Source organism: Amia ocellicauda, chromosome 1 (assembly GCF_036373705.1).
Source record: "Amia ocellicauda isolate fAmiCal2 chromosome 1, fAmiCal2.hap1, whole genome shotgun sequence".
Classification (NCBI taxonomy): domain Eukaryota; kingdom Metazoa; phylum Chordata; class Actinopteri; order Amiiformes; family Amiidae; genus Amia; species Amia ocellicauda.
The window spans coordinates 25,371,081-25,387,408 of NC_089850.1; the positions used below are offsets into that span (position 1 = coordinate 25,371,081).

The 16,328-nt window shown below is 36.1% G+C and overlaps 1 protein-coding gene across 3 annotated transcripts; it reads left to right on the forward strand.

Annotated features, from left to right (window-relative positions):
- The first annotated feature begins 2,019 nt into the window (after window positions 1-2,019).
- On the forward strand, window positions 2,020-14,575 carry tmem200a (transmembrane protein 200A). Of its 3 annotated transcripts, XM_066699427.1 has the most exons (4): window positions 2,020-2,086; window positions 2,274-2,314; window positions 2,558-2,934; window positions 13,046-14,575. In XM_066699427.1, exon 4 carries the CDS (start codon window positions 13,062-13,064, stop codon window positions 14,544-14,546), a length of 1,485 nt encoding a protein of 494 aa, XP_066555524.1. In that variant the 5' UTR covers window positions 2,020-2,086; window positions 2,274-2,314; window positions 2,558-2,934; window positions 13,046-13,061; the 3' UTR covers window positions 14,547-14,575. The 3 variants fall into 3 exon arrangements, with proteins under 3 accessions (XP_066555524.1, XP_066555513.1, XP_066555535.1); XM_066699416.1 differs by lacking the exon at window positions 2,274-2,314; XM_066699438.1 differs by lacking the exons at window positions 2,020-2,086; window positions 2,274-2,314 and adding an exon at window positions 2,093-2,199.
- The last annotated feature ends 1,753 nt before the right edge of the window (window positions 14,576-16,328 follow it).

Genomic DNA, 16,328 nt, shown 5'->3' on the forward strand with positions numbered 1-16,328 from the left:
ACTTTAGTAATCTGTTATACACCTGCTATATAGATTTAAAGATGCACAGTGTTCATATGTCACATGATATTACATTTCTTGTTAATTGTATTAATAAAATGCTGAAATGTATAATACATAGTTTCAAGGAAGGATATATTTGTGTCTGCTTTGTCCTCTTGTTTTGTTGTCTAGGCTAGCAGCACATTTGTTCATGTTGTCTGTTTGTCTTCCTTTGAACAAACTGGTGCATGATACACTTCTTTATATTAAGAATCATACATTTAAGAACATCTAATTTCCTTGACAATTCTGTGACTTTTGGTAAAAATGTGTTTATATAAACAGTATTACATCCATGTGTATGATGTCACATAGACATCTTTAGTAGTACTACTCAATTAAGTTAATAGCCTACCTAACAAGGTCTTAGACTTATTTCAGATTTGGCATTAATTCAGATTATGTCAGATTCGTGTCATTTAAAACAAAAGAAAAGAACATCCTTTAAGACCACAAGTACATCTAGGTCAGCAACAAATTTCAAATATTTATTTATTATAATATTATTAAAATGTGAGAACCCAAAAGAACCTCATAGCTGTAACATCCAGTTTAAAAAAAGTTCTACAGTATCTTTAAGAATCATAAACAGCTACTACAACAAACGCCCATCACATGTAATTGAACAATAACATTTAAAAAATAATCAATATTTGACATATTTCTATAGTCGATGTTTAAAATTACAATAATTTCAAATAATACCCTAAAAGGGAGTAAATCCTTAGTGAAGTAGAAAGACAAACACTCACTTCCTCTCTCCCTCCCCCTCCCATTGCATTTTTTATTTTTTCTCAAAAGTCGAAAAGTCAGGCATGCAATATATAAACACAGGAAGTGATACTACCCAGGCAATCTGCAGCATTATAGATATCGATCTGTGTTTTTGTAAATCTTCCATGATGATATTATTTGAGTTTCTGGGAAAGAATTTTGTTTGTCTTTTTTGAGAAACAGTGTTTTTAAAGCTTAGGCTCTTATTGTACAATGAAGTTTATAGTTTAACAACAAAACCCTTATTGAATAATAATAATAATAATAATAATAATAATAATAATAATAATAATAATACAATCTAATAAAACTTATCTGAAAACTAAATACTTTTTAATTTGCATCTCCATAACAGTGTAAAAAAGCCCACGTGTATACTGCTTAATATCTATCCTATAAAAGAGGAAATGCCATCAGTTCGTAGTGACATGGGAATGTACACCACAAAGAGGTTGAAATCGTGGAAACTAACTTTTGGAAATATATGCATGTAGAGTTAGGGACTTTGCTTTATAATTATGATCGCATTGTCAATGTCCATGTAACCAATGGTATTTAGCTTGTTTGTTTTTTCAGTAGTGTGCAGTAGTGCAGGGCATGAGCTGTGGCGCACACTGCTCCAGTCAATGCCCAGCTGTATAAATGGGTAACATGTAAACAAAATAATGTCATATTTTATAACAATTTAAGTCACCCTGGATAAGTGTCTACTAAGAAATCAAGTAATAATAGTAATGATCCTGAATGGAAAATGATATACTCTTTGTTTTGTGCGGATTGGATCAGTTCAGTTCAGTGTGAGCGACTTCCACCCCCACATACTTATAAGTGGCCCCCTTACTTAAAAAAAGATGCAATGAAATGTCTTGTTATACAGCTATTCGATATTAAGTCTTAGAAAACGATATGATACAATCTCCCTGACAATAATAATAATAATAATAATAATAATAATAATAATAATAATAAAACATGTTGCATTTTAAATATCCTGTATCTACAAGTTCACATTAATGATTAACGGAGCGTTCATGAAATATGAACAAACGGAGACAGCAAAATCAGGCTGTATTTGTTATTCAGATGAGCGTCTGATCCTCCGTGCAGCGCAGCCTGCGTCACCTCTGCGCCTGCGCATCACGTGGGTCTCTCTCTCTCTCTCTCTCTCTCTCTCTCTCTCTCTCTCTCTCTCTCTCTGCCAATCCGCGCTGTGTGCTGGAGCAGCGCCTGACTGATAGGTCTTTGCTGGCAGAGAGCACAAAAGCTTAAAGTGAGTAAAAACAAGAGTCATTGCACATTAAAAGCAAATTTGCATACAGTTTTGCCCAATTCAAGGACCGAAAAGTGGATTTTCTATTTTGTTCTCCAAGGGAAACTTTTTAGGTTGTTTATCTTGCGTTTGTTCTCTCAGTGTCTCTCTCCCTCTCTCTCCCTTTCTTTTCTTTAACAAATGATAGCCTGTAAAAATAAGAATAAAGGACCTGGGTGATAAAATCAGGTAATTCATTGCTTTGCCTTCTTCTTGTATGTGTATGTGTTTTTATTATTATTATTATTATTATTATTATTATTATTATTATTATTATTATTATTACTGCTACTTCAGTAGTGCATTGTTTTTGTTACTAATAAATGTTTCCAGTTCATTATTGCTACACTTACAGTGTACACCGTTTTTTAGATCAGTTTTTGAAACATTGTGTTACTTGGCTAACTTTCCTTTGCTTTCTTTCTCCCGAAGCTGATTGATTGACGACTGCGATTTAACTGGATACATCTGTTACAACTGTAACGTTAAACCATCGACATTTCCTGCGAGTTGATGGCTGGTCGTTTCTTTTTCCATAGCCCGGTGGCTCTTGCATGGAGTATTGCTTTTACGAGTTCACAAGTGTGCTAATGAAATGGAGAGAGAAATGAGGAGAGCCCTCTGTTGTGCACGTTGGTGCTTTTCCACCCTGGGATGCTGTCCTGTGTCTGAGAAAGAGCAGAGTCTTCAAGAATCCACACGGAGAATATACATTGACATGGCTTAGGATCTGGGAGCATTAAAACCGTCATCAGACATTTCCAATGATCAAATAATGTGCCACACTGAGCAGCTGATTCATCCTACAGGTGAGATATTCATACTACTGCTATACCACCACCACTACTAATACTAATAATATCAATAGATTTAAGAAATATAATATTTGTGATGTTTTGATGAATAATGAAACTACTATGTAAACTAACCTAACTTTGAGATCTGTTTTCAGATGCGGATATTAATTAGTGACTGATCTCTGACATTTCCTCCCCCGATGTCTTTGATAGTTTACAGTTACATAATTATGATCAAAAACTTATTCAAACTAACCACATATTTTTCTTCAAAGGGTTTAGTAAAATACACTGACCTATACAAATTGCAACTAATAAAGACAAGATTTATTTTTACTTATCGATATACTTTGATTGTATTTAATGTCCTTTAGGAAATGTATATTTCAGAAATTTTGTTTGTTTCTATTTACTTTATCAATTGATTTAAATATGAAAGAATTGTACACAAGCAGTCCTAGCTTCTGTCTTAAACATAAGATCTGTAATAATACATGGCACCCTTCCTGCAAGTTTAACCATAAGATCTTGCATTAACAAAGTAATTTGTAATCTTATTGAAATTCACATGGCTTATAAAATACACTGTTTTCATGGTTAAAGCAATGCCTGGTATGTTTATTAAATTATATACCGTCAATAAAATGTTACATATTGATTACAAAAATCTGAGGATATTCAGGTAATATTTCGTAGTTCAATGAACTACAAGCACAGTTTGAGGGACATTACTACCACAATCCTGAATCATTAAAACATCCTGCAATGATGTCAGTGGCACACCCAGGTCCAAAATGTTCACCGTGAGAGTTCAGATTTCATTAGTAATGGTTTGGTCCATAGTTAGCTGCAAACTAGCCTTGACAGCGACATCTCCTCTCTCTAATGAGGCATCTGAGGCCATTCCTATTAGAAAACTGGATCAAACTCCTCAGAGATTTATGGAGGCAGATCAAACTGCTGGAGAGCTGTGCCAAGGATGTCTGTCAAAAGCAATAATGGCGATGAGTCAAAAGCTTGGAAAATGACACTGCCTCTATGAAGGCAAGCAAAGGTCGTGATGCTGGATGAAGTTCCAGTTATATTTTATAGCTTTGCCAAAACAGTGAGAGTTTTGATAGTTGTAGTGAAGTAACTGCATTTGAACCCTATGGAACCATTGCATGACCATTGCATTTTTCCATAAGGTCACATCTAAGAACATGACATAGTACCATTGGATACTGTCTGTTGTTGTGTTTTTCATTCTAGCTATGCTTAGCAGTGTTTTGTAACTGTGGCAGTTGCAATGTGTGGTTGATGGACTTTCTCTCTTACATCAGATTGATGATGGTTTATGTTGAGATATGGACCTCGTGGCCTGTTTTTTTTGTAGTTCTTGTAGTACTCTAGTAACAGAAATCAGTTCTGATGGTGGGTTAAGCATCTCACATGTCCACTCAAGCTAAGTTGGCTACACCAGTTCCTTTGAAGCAGAAACAGAAATTGATGATGACTATGTGAGTGTGGAGGTTTGGAGGTTTTGACATTGAACTTGTCAAGCAAACTATGACAGAATACATCCCTTCATATATATTTTTAGCCCACAGTGTGTGTCATGTGACCTTGTACAATTTTGTTTTTAAATCAGATATCTCCTGCTACTGACCAGCCTGTTTTCTGTCTGGATTAAATTATGGAAATGAAACACCTAGATCCCTGTTCTAAAATCATATTGTACATATGCACTTTCCAGTCACCACTGATACTAACCACCATCCTGGTTGTGCCTTTACAAAAGCATTTCTTAGTGGTTGTTTACATCACTCTTGTACTTAATACATACATTGCATACTTCCTTAAGCTTTGATAGATTTCATATGGTAATTTATTGCTGTAGTATATATGTCAGATATGAAAATGATTTAGTTACAGCAGAGACAATTTAAAAATAGTGTATTGTCATTTTACCTATGTATATCTATTGTACTAAACTCTGAATTGTTGTATTGAACAGCTGGAGGTATCTCAAGTACTAAATTATATAGTTTGCAAAACAGCTACATAATTCCCTAAAAGGGCAGTGACAGATACAAAATAATAGTTTGTGAAATGCACTATGCCTTTGATTACTCAAATTTGACTTGTGAGTCCTACTCAGTAAGTGTTTGAATTTGAGCTCTAAAAAAGTCACATTTGATTTGAAGTTTGATTTTTTGCATTTGTTTCTCAAACCTGTACAGTTTATGCCAAAGCCTCTCCTATTAAAAACTGATGTATTTGGTGTTAAAACTACACATAAAACATGAGACAGACAATAGCAGTTGATTAAAACTTATTCTGTACACTGCACTTTTTTATACAAAATTGCAACAATATGAGATTAAACACGGCTAGCCCAAGGATATAAAAATTTAACTTCAAATTCAAGGTTACTTGTCCGCCTTGTTGTCATCAGTGGGTGTTTAAACCCCACTTCCAGAAAGCAAAGGGCTGCATCCCCAAGAGGCCTCCACAGCTATGGCTTCCCCTTTGGCTATATTTTCACTTTAGATTCTCATAAAGAAACATCCTGCTAAGAATGGCTCAGACCTTTGTCTGCTGTGCCAGTGGAAATCAATACTAATGTTGTTGTTCTTAAATGCAGTCTTTAAATAATGTAATGCCTATTTTCTCTTATATGTATATATAATTGTCTAAACCTTCTAAGAATAGTGGTCAGGGGATGCATATAGCACTTTATAAGCAATGCATATAATATTAATAGATAATTAATAACAGTTTTATTAAATTAATGATGTTATAATACACTATTCATGGAACCTTCATACTTGATATGTGTTGTAATATTAATATATTTATACCCAGCTAACACATTACATTCTAAAAACATTGGCTTTATTAAATCAAAACGTTGACCCACCCGCTAATAGAAAACTACAAAACTGTACTCAGTTGCGGCTTCATTTTTATTAAGATCTTCATTTTTATTAAGATGCCATTTTCTTCTAATCATAAATGTAACCGCTATGATGTACAGGTTTGTAGTTCTCTATTAGCGGGTGGGTCAAAATTTTGATTTAATCCAGCCCATTGTGTGACATTGTAGTTTAGTTAAATCCAGGAATATGTTATTTATGGGCTCCATTATAAAATGCAAAAGAACAAATGGCTATTTGTTTCAATACAGTACCATACAAATAATTAACAAATTATTCCTAGAAATGTCTCTCATTTGCATTTGTATTTAATATAATTAAGCAAAGTTCGCCATAGTTATTTACTGTTAGAAAAACAAAAACAAAATCAATAACACATAATACCCTTTTGCTGATACATTTACATTCCTGATTACATTGGCCTAATTTGTTCTCAATGGCTGGAAATCTCAGTTAACAACACCCTTATATTGAATGCATATATAGTTTTCTCATAGTGATTTTATGGCTCAATGTAAAGAGTCCTTGAAGAAGGAAACAATGTTTTAAGAGAAGTATACATTCTTGTTCAAGAGTATTAGTAGTATGGAATTCAAGTCACATTATACATGGACATTACAAATGAACAGGGTTGCTGGTCTTTAATGTGCTGCTTTTCCAGATTAATGTTTTAGATATTAAATATATCCATGCTTATGGAGAAAGTGAGAAACAATTTCTCTCTTCGTTCCTCACAAATGTATAGAGTTTCATTATGGTATATATTGCATTCAAGAAGATGAATATTCAAGGCCCATTTGTCTAAGGTTTCTTCATAACAAACAATGATGTGTATCTGAAACAACGTCAACAGGAAGGAACTGGGAGTCTACAGTAATTAAAAGATTGAAAAGATAGATTAAAATATAATTTATTCTTCTTTAAGGTATCTGCATGAAAAGTAACACTTCTCTAGTCAAGGGCATGATATTTGAAGCATTCACTACATTACCTTAGCATGACATGTCAGTTTTCTGAAATGTGTGTCTGTATAACCATTGCCTGATGTTTAATACATGAATACTTATGAAAGACAGAATTATATGCAAAATGAACATAACCACCAAATATCTAATAATAAGGAGAAAGTAAATCTAGGACACAAATGCAATTCATGCAATGACTGACTCTTGAGATCATCAAGTATACTTCAGAAAACACAAGACACTCACGAAGGGATTAGTGAATGCTCCACAAACATTGTGCACAAGCCTTTAAAAAAATAAAGCAGGGAATGTTTTAGTTATTTCCTTATTATCATTCATGGAATTCATGATGGGTGAGTGTGTGTGTTGTGTTTTTGTGAATATCTGTAATCTCAGTCCAGCCAGGGGTTATTGAGAATAGTGTTTTTTAAACTATACAGATTCACCTGATCTATGCTTTTTATCGCTCTTTTTAACTGCCTATATTCTATATGCATGACTTGTGGTCATTTTGTATTCATTTGCGCAGCTAAATTGGAAAACTGAATTATGAGTTAGGAGTAAAATGAACACCACCGAGTAATTTATGATGAGTTAAAATAAAATACAATATACAAATAACACTTTCCTCTTATGGTTTTGGAGTATTAATTGTTGATTTCAAGCCAATTAAAATGACCTACTGGGAAAACCAAATACCTAATTAAAAATAGCTGGTACTTTGGTGTAGCGTAGTGTGTGTATTAAAGTACTCAGGACTAATCCATCACACAGGGCAGTGGCCTCCTTACACAATGTCATCCTTTTAGCTTCCTAAATATATTAACATATATTTGTGTTTACCTTTTTAATGAATTATCCCATACGGACCACACAACCTTTGGGTAGTATCCTGTTTTTCAGATAACGTGTTGCATTTGCAATGTATCATTATCCTTTGAGTGAAGAACATTAACCAAAGGGGGGTGGGATTATTGCTTCAGGAGCAAGGCCAGCAGCACAGCTTAAGGAGGCCAACTCCAAGGCTACAGACTGCATGGAGATCAGGCCTTGACTTAATTCCAGCTGATGCAAATAACCAGATTCCCAAAAGAGGGAGCTGGACCTATCATCTCTAATATATAGACCTGAATGAAAGTGTGGCAAAGCCCAACTTGCAACACCACATATTTCAGTCAGAGGGGCACCTTGGTGAAAGAAGGATGGAGAGACTCTGTGCTCCATCAGACACTGAGGAGGTCACATAATAATAAGGTATAATTATGATTAACTGATATACAGTTAGGTCCATAGATATTTAGGTCCATAGATATTTGGACAGTGGCACAATTGTCATCATTTTGGCTCTGTACGCCACCACAATGGATTTGAAAGGAAAAAAATAGTAGTTACATCCAAATTGGGTGAACAGTGTAGGAATTACACTCCATTTTATATGTGGTCCTCCAAATTTTAGGGGCTCTAAAGTAATTGGACAGTTGGCTGCTCAGCTGTCTCAGCTGTTCCATGGCCAGGTGTGTGTTATTGCCTCATTAGTTCAAATCAAATATTTGGTACATTCTTAAAAAGAAAGAACGCACTGGTGAGCTCAGGAACACCAAAAGGCCCAGAAGACCACAGAAAACAACTGTGGTGGATGACAGAAGAATTCTTTCCCTGGTGAAGAAAAACCCCTTCACAACAGCTGGCCAGATCAAGAACACCCTCCAGGAGGTAGGCATATCTGTGTCAAAGTCAACAATCAAGAGAAGACTTCACCAGAGTAAATACAGAGGGTTTATCACAAAATGGAAACCATCAGTAAGCCCAAAAAACAGGAAGACCAGACTAGAGTTTGCCAAAAAACATCTAAAGAACCCTGTACAGTTCTGGAACAACATCCTATGGACAGATGAGACAAAGATCAACTTGTACCAGAATGATGGGAAGAGAAGAGTATGGAGAAGGGAAGGAACTGCTCATGATCCAAAGCATACCACCTCATCTGTGAAGCATGGTAGAGGTAGTATTATGGTATGAGCATGTATAGCTGCCAAGGGAAATGGTTCCCTTGAATGTATTGATGATGTGACAGTTGACAAAAGCAGCATAATGAATTCTGAAGTGTTTAGGGATATATTATCTGCTCAGATTCAGCCAAATGCTTCAAAACTCATTGGGTGGTGCTTCACGGTGCAGATGGACAATGACCCGAAGCATACTGCGAAAGCAACCCAAGACTTTTTGGAATGTTCTGCAATGGCCAAGTCAGTCACCTGACCTGAATCCAATTGATGATGCATTTCACGTGCTGAAGGCAAATTCCTACACTGTTCACCCAATTTGGATGTAACTACTCTCAAATTAAAGATGAAAGTCTACACTTAAAGCACTTTGTTTCCTTTCAAATCCATTGTGTTGGTGAACAGAGCCAAAATGATGACAATTGTGTCACTGTTCAAATATTTATGGACCTAACTGTATTAGCAAGCTCAGCAGTGTGCTGCAGACAAGGGACAATCATTGTTGTTATGCACCACCAGATCATTTTTTGCATCGAAGTCTGCACCGGGCTGGTATTGAAGTGCACTGTGATACACTAGAATGCACTGAGATGCACTGCAATGTGCCAGGTAGCGAGGTCAATATAGTCACACTGCAAATGGTGAAGATAATAATGTGGCTTCTCAAGGCAATGACAGTGAAGAGAGCAAGACTGAGCTGACAGAGACGGACTACAGCTGGTGTTAAAGCCAGGAGAGGAGCCCTTTTAGCACCAGGGATCTGACAACACAGAGCGACCTATAGGTAGCTTTGTTAGATAATGCATTAATTAACTCCTATGGTATCGAGCGATGTCCCATCCCTCTTTGGGTAGTATTCTTGACTCAAAAGATAAACCTAATTATAATTTACCCTTATCTGCCGGAAAGGGACAGAGAGTTCTGTGTGGTCTGTATTTCTATGTGGAGAAAAATTCCAATGTGTCATTTACTTTAAAAGTATTGATCAGAACTGCAATTCCATTAGCCATGAATACAGTCCACTAGACTTTTAAGCTGTAAATGTATTACAAGTAAATTGCAGCAGCTTTTTGAATTCTCCAAAATTGATCTTTCTTTTCAATCTTCCGTTTTCCTAATCTGGCCACCATTATTGATATTTTAAGAGTCTGAGAGCTTGTTTATGTTTCTTAGTGGTATGAAGGCAAATTTTGATGTTAGACCCATCATACTTTTGCCTGCTGCTACTGTAGTCAGACAAGAAAGATAACATTTGGGTTGTAGCATGTAAAATACACTTTTTAAATATCAAATTACCCAAAATCAAGCTTTTATTGAATAACCACTAGCATTATCAAAGAGGTTTTGCTGATTACTTATGCGAAATATTATAATTTTAGTAATTTAATCATATTAATATTTTTTGTAAAATTATAATTATCATAGATGAAAACTGATTACCACAAATGTTCACTTCAACTTCTTACTGCCATTTTCCAGTTTTCCCTCGTTTTTTTATCACCAGTTGTATAATTTTCTATCGTAACAATAATTTGTTTACCATGATGAAACACATCTTAACACTTTCCCTCTTTATGGGCTGTATTTTCTTCTCTCTTCTTAGTATTCACTGTGTTCCTGGATTAGAGTTAAATTAACTCATATCTTTTACAAATATGATGACACCCACATAGACTTTCTGTCAAAATTGAGGAAAATGCCTACACAGAGCAAAGCAGTACCTGTGATTTTACAATAATATATAACATCTCTGCAGGTTTTTAATAACGTGCTTAATGAAAAGAGGAAACTGACATTTGGACAGCTTCTAACATGGCTATACACAGGATATACCAAAGTTTAAGCCACCTATCATGTATGAAATGATTCGACCTTTAAATAATTAAAAATCTATCTGGGGTATTCCTTACACAACATATCAATTCACTATATTAAAAAATTTCAGTTGTTTGCTCTTCATGCTCGAATGTGTTTGTTATCAAACATTTTAGTAATAAAGATAATCTATAAATACAATTTCCTGCCTTTAGTGTACTGATAGGCAGGGGAAGTCTGGGACCAAAAAACGGCCCTGGACTGTAACCCAAGGGGGCGACAGCTGGTGAAGTCTGGGTCCCATTAAAGTGCGGTCTTGGGGGTTGTGCGGTCCGGGAGTCTACACGGGGCGACCGGCCCACTGAACTAAAAAATGTACCAGCCCTTCTGGCATTTTCCAGAATTACCTGATGGCCAGTCCGCTTATGCTGATAGGATCAACTAATGGTTCAAATATCACACATATTGGTAGTATAGAAGGTAACATTCATATTCTCATTGTGATACATCACAAGCACATACAATTTTATTTATTACATAGTACCTTAATTAATCAGGCATGTTCTTACCTTCATAAATGCTTATTCCACTAATATTAATATATATATATATATATATATATATATATATATATATATACATCAGTGATATGTTTATTGCTTTACACCATATTAATAAATAATAAGTACATTCACTATGGTTTGCATTTCAAATAGGCTCAGGTGGAACACCTAGTATTTCAAAACATGATCAACTATGTACACCAAACTGTGGACACATCTATACTGGCATCCCTCCTTGTTAGAAAATACAAGCAATAACTTGCAGTCATGTTTACACGATTGCATAGGATGTCATGCCGATGGGATCATAAGAACACTCTTATGAAATGCAAACACAGGGAAGTTTTTTGTCAGGTTTGTCTCAGCCGTATACCTCTCTTTGATATGTATTTAAACCTGCACATACTCTTGGTGTTCTGTTACACAAAGTCAGACGTTTATTGTGGTCTATTCCTGCCAGTTCATTCCTCATAATCTCCCAGAGCATAATTGTGTTGGTTGCTTTCTTCTTTGTGACTATCTCCAGAAGCCCATTGCACAACATTTCATACAGTTAAAGTCAGGACAATGGCAACCGTTACCAACAAAGCAATTATTATTTCAGTTGAAGTACTTGAAGTTGAGTTTGGCTGCTGCTTGAAGGTTATTATCATGCTGAAAAACAAACCCTTCACACACAAGATGCCTTCCTGAGGATATTATCTTAGGAATGGAAAGATGCTGTATCTTTACACATGTACCTATTTCTGTTTCTATGACAGTTCTCAGCCCTAAGCCCCCATAGTGTAGTAAGTTAATCAAGGTACTGTGGTTCCAAGGAAGATACAATATCCATCATAATCTTTCAAACAAGCAGGGTCTATCTTTCTAGCAGGGTCATTGGACGTCAATGCTGATTAACTGAATTCAGTAACAGAAAGGAGAAGCATTTGTTATTTTTAAAGAGTAGAGTCTGACTTTTCAAAAGGCAAACCCTTTCCCAACCACCACACACCTGTGCATTGTTGATTTCAATTTCACATCAGATGTCACCGACTATTTCTTCACATGAAAGGAAATCACAAATACACATCTTTGAGAAGTTGATAAGTTAGGGAGAGTTGCAGTTCTTAAAAATATTGCTTTCTCTGTGTCTATTTATAACACCTAGCAAAACATTTAGAATGGACACAACCTTTCTTTGGGGGGATCCCAAGAGGAAATAGGAGCACAGTATCTTTCTGTTTTTTTTTTGTTTGGAAGGGATGTGCATGTCTCCTCTGCTGCTTGTCCTTAAACCTATTGAATTGTTTAACATGGTGAGAGATGAAACTGAAAACAGCACCATGATTTGGGCTGGTTAGGAAAGGATTAGGCTTGGATTTTCAAAGAATTTGTTTTCTTTTTTTAGCTGTTTATCTTGTTCTGCATTGTCTGCATAGGTTTTTTCTGACCATGCTGAATGCTGCCTGAGTGGTTCTCCTGTTCTCTCTGTCATCATTTTCTTTTCCATTCTACATTTCTCAATACTAAGAGGCTGTTGAATTGTTTTAAAATTTAACATCAAATAGAAAAATAAATACATATTTCAATAAACTTAATGAATGCACACAAGTTTTAAAAATATGATGGTTTTAAATACCTGTTTTCCATATTTAATGCATTGTAGGCAATTATGTTCCATCTTGTTTACAGTCGAATCTCCCAGCATAACAACGGTTAACAGCTGATTCTTTTAATAGCTTGATTGAACCCCTGAGGTTTATTCAGCTAAGATCCCTTCAGTTTGATTAACAAGAGGAACATGCCAGTAATAAAAACAGGCTGTCAAGAAAGCAGATGCATTTTACTCTGTGTTTGTCCATTGTGTTTTATTGCAGGGCAGAGGATAGCAGCATGATAGCGACTGGGGGTGTAATAACAGGGCTGGCAGCCTTAAAGAGGCAAGACTCGGCCAGATCCCAACACCATCTGCCCTTGCCTACACAACCGCCTGCTCAGGAGAAGAAAAGCATAAAGCGAAAACCCCGGGCTGATGTGGTGGTTGTCAGAGGCAAGATCCGGTTGTACTCTCCTTCGGGATTTTTTCTCATTCTTGGGATATTAATATCAATGATTGGAATAGCAATGGCAGTGTTAGGCTACTGGCCCCATAAGGAACACATTGTGGCGTTGGACTCGAAGCTGTCCACGAATGATACAAAGGTAACACAAGACCGCGGAGGTATGGTTGCTCAGTTTTTTGAGCAACACTTGCATTCAGAAAAAATGAAAATGCTGGGACCCTTCACAATGGGCATTGGGATCTTTATATTCATTTGCGCTAATGCCATACTTCATGAAAACAGAGACAAGGAAACCAAAGTCATACACATGAGAGACATCTATTCCACTGTAATTGACATACACAGCTTAAGGATCAAAGAGCAGAAGTACATGAATGGGGCCTACACTGGGCCGGCTGTCGACCATGAGGTTAAAATATATCAGAACCAGTGTGCTTCAAAGCTGGCAGCAAACACTCTGTTGACTTTCTCAGGGATGGGAAATGATGTCAGAGTGTCACGAAGAACAAGCTCCACTGAAGAGGATGAAGGCTTGTTTAATGAAGCCAAGAGGGGCTCACGCCTTATGCTTCCAATACGCAGAGACAGATCTGGTTCAATCTTTGGGCTGCATACAGAAGGAAACCGTTTCAAGGATGACAGAAACAATGCCACAAAGAAATGTGAAACCAAGTCCATAGTTTCATCCTCCATTAATGCTTTTACTCTTCCTGTGATTAAGCTAAATAATTGTGTGATCGATGAACCAGACATTGATAACATCACAGAGGACTCAGAGTTCAGCAGAGGCAAATCAAGACAGCCATCCATGGAATCCTTGGCCGTTCCCTCAACTGATATTACAGAAACGTATAAGCCTCCTAATGCAGTTCTCCTTAGGAGCAATTCAGCCATTGAGTCCCCTTCCATGTCATCCCAATCCTCACTTTCTCCTGGATCAACAAGTGGGAGATTTTTATCTCCTGGTGCTGCCCGGAAGGATTTTGGCTCCAACAATTCCCTCCACATACTCTCTGCACATTCCAAGTCTTTGGACTTAGAGAGAAGCCCATCAACATTAACTGTCCAACCAGAGCAAAGGAAACACCCAAGCTGGCCAAGGCTTGACCGTAGCAACAGCAAAGGCTACATGAAATTAGAAAATAAAGAGGATCCTATGGACAGACTGGTAGTTCCCCAGGTCTCAAGCAAAAGAGATTATACGAAAAAAGAGAAACTACTTATGATCTCAAGATCTCACAATAACCTCAGTTTTGAACATGATGACTTTGCGAGCAACATGCTAAAGAGGGGAACATCAGAAACAAGGTTCTAATATATTTATACATATATATATATATATATATATATATATATATATATATATATATATATATATATATATATACAAGGCAAAACTTTTGAAAAAATCTTAAAACTGTTCACTTTAAAATTAGAATAACAGTTGTTGTCTGCCAAAACCTACATTTCCTGGTTTTCATCCAACTTGACTGATGTCCTGACAGTTTTATCTTAACAGAAACCAACACAAGAAGAGGGTTATATATGACAAGGTCTGTATGCTTTCCCATGATTCACAAGTAGGGTGAGTTGTAGAATTTTGGAGTACAGTTTAGTCTAAAATTTGTTTTGGGAGCATGATATGGCAGTAAAATCCAAACCCAATGCAATAATGCCATACCCATGATTTGCATTTTGTGCAAGAGAATTTATAGATACATGGGGTACAATGCTGTGGAGATGAAATACAGCCACTTAAAGGAAACAGCTGTTTTAGAGGCTTCCTTAGATCCCAATCCAATAAATGTATTAAATTAAATAATTCCAGCCTGTTTTTATGTTTTAAAAGAGCAGAATTATCAATCACCAGTGTCATGGAGCTACTTACTTAACCTATTCAGAGAAGTTGAGAAATGTGGCATCTCAGAATACATTGGCTTTTATAAACCGTGTTACATATTTACCAACATTTCATCTTTTCAATCTGTCATACAATCTCTGGCCATACTGCTGTCAGATCTGTTGATGGTATGAGAATGATTATTATATTTTAAGGTTTAAAGTTTAAAGTAGAAACATATTCTGTGGAGTGAGTTTTTCATGTCCAGCTCATTCTATTTACCAGAAATCAGAGAAAAATATGCCACAACATCATTGGGAGCTGCTTTGCTGGGAGTCAATGGAGAAAATCAGATAAGTCATGAAAATCATTAAACAAGCATTTTATGCACCTTCGATTGCCCACATCACCCTATTTTTCCAGAAGATCCATTGGTTTGTAGTCATAAAAAATGTATTTCACCACCCAGAACTGTCACTATTATTTTACATGATTATTTTATTCAGGGGACTTCCGTGTTGGCTACAGCAGAGTGGACAGAGTGGCTCTTTGGACAATGCGCGTGGACAGTTCACACTCTGCTGTAGCCTACACGGCAATGCATAATTTTTTTAATGATTCCCATGACTTTTCTGATTTTCTCCATTGATTCCCAGCAAAGCAGCTCTAGAGTTAGCGCCCCAGTGACGTTACAGTATATTTTTCGATCTCTGATTTCTGGTACATAGAATGAGCTTGATATGAAAAACTCACTCCGAAGAATATGTTTCTTCTTATAGAATAACCTGAGAAAATATGAATTTTCGGTGGAGTTCCCTTTAAGGTTTTGTGACAAAACAGGATCACCACTTTATTTTTTACTTATGTGCTGGTTTTGTCAATCAGAGGAAACAGCAGCTGTATTAATGGGCCAGTGAGAAAGTACTGTTTATTTATGCATACATGTATATATTTATACATACATATTTATTTTCTCAACCCTTAACAAACTTTCCTATTGTCATCCCTCCAAGACACAGTTAACCTGTTTGCTCTATCTTAAAAGCTCCACTATTTAGATCCTCAATTTCCTGAAGGTGGTTTCCAACTAGGACAGCAAAACCAAGATAAGACTATTTAAAGCTCAGCTGATGGTTACAGTATTCATATGCGGATCAGTACATTTATTTTTGACAGCTACAATATATATCACAAACGAATGGGGATGAAAAATAAATACATTAAATCCAATAAATTAATCTAGGGTAGTAGCTTATA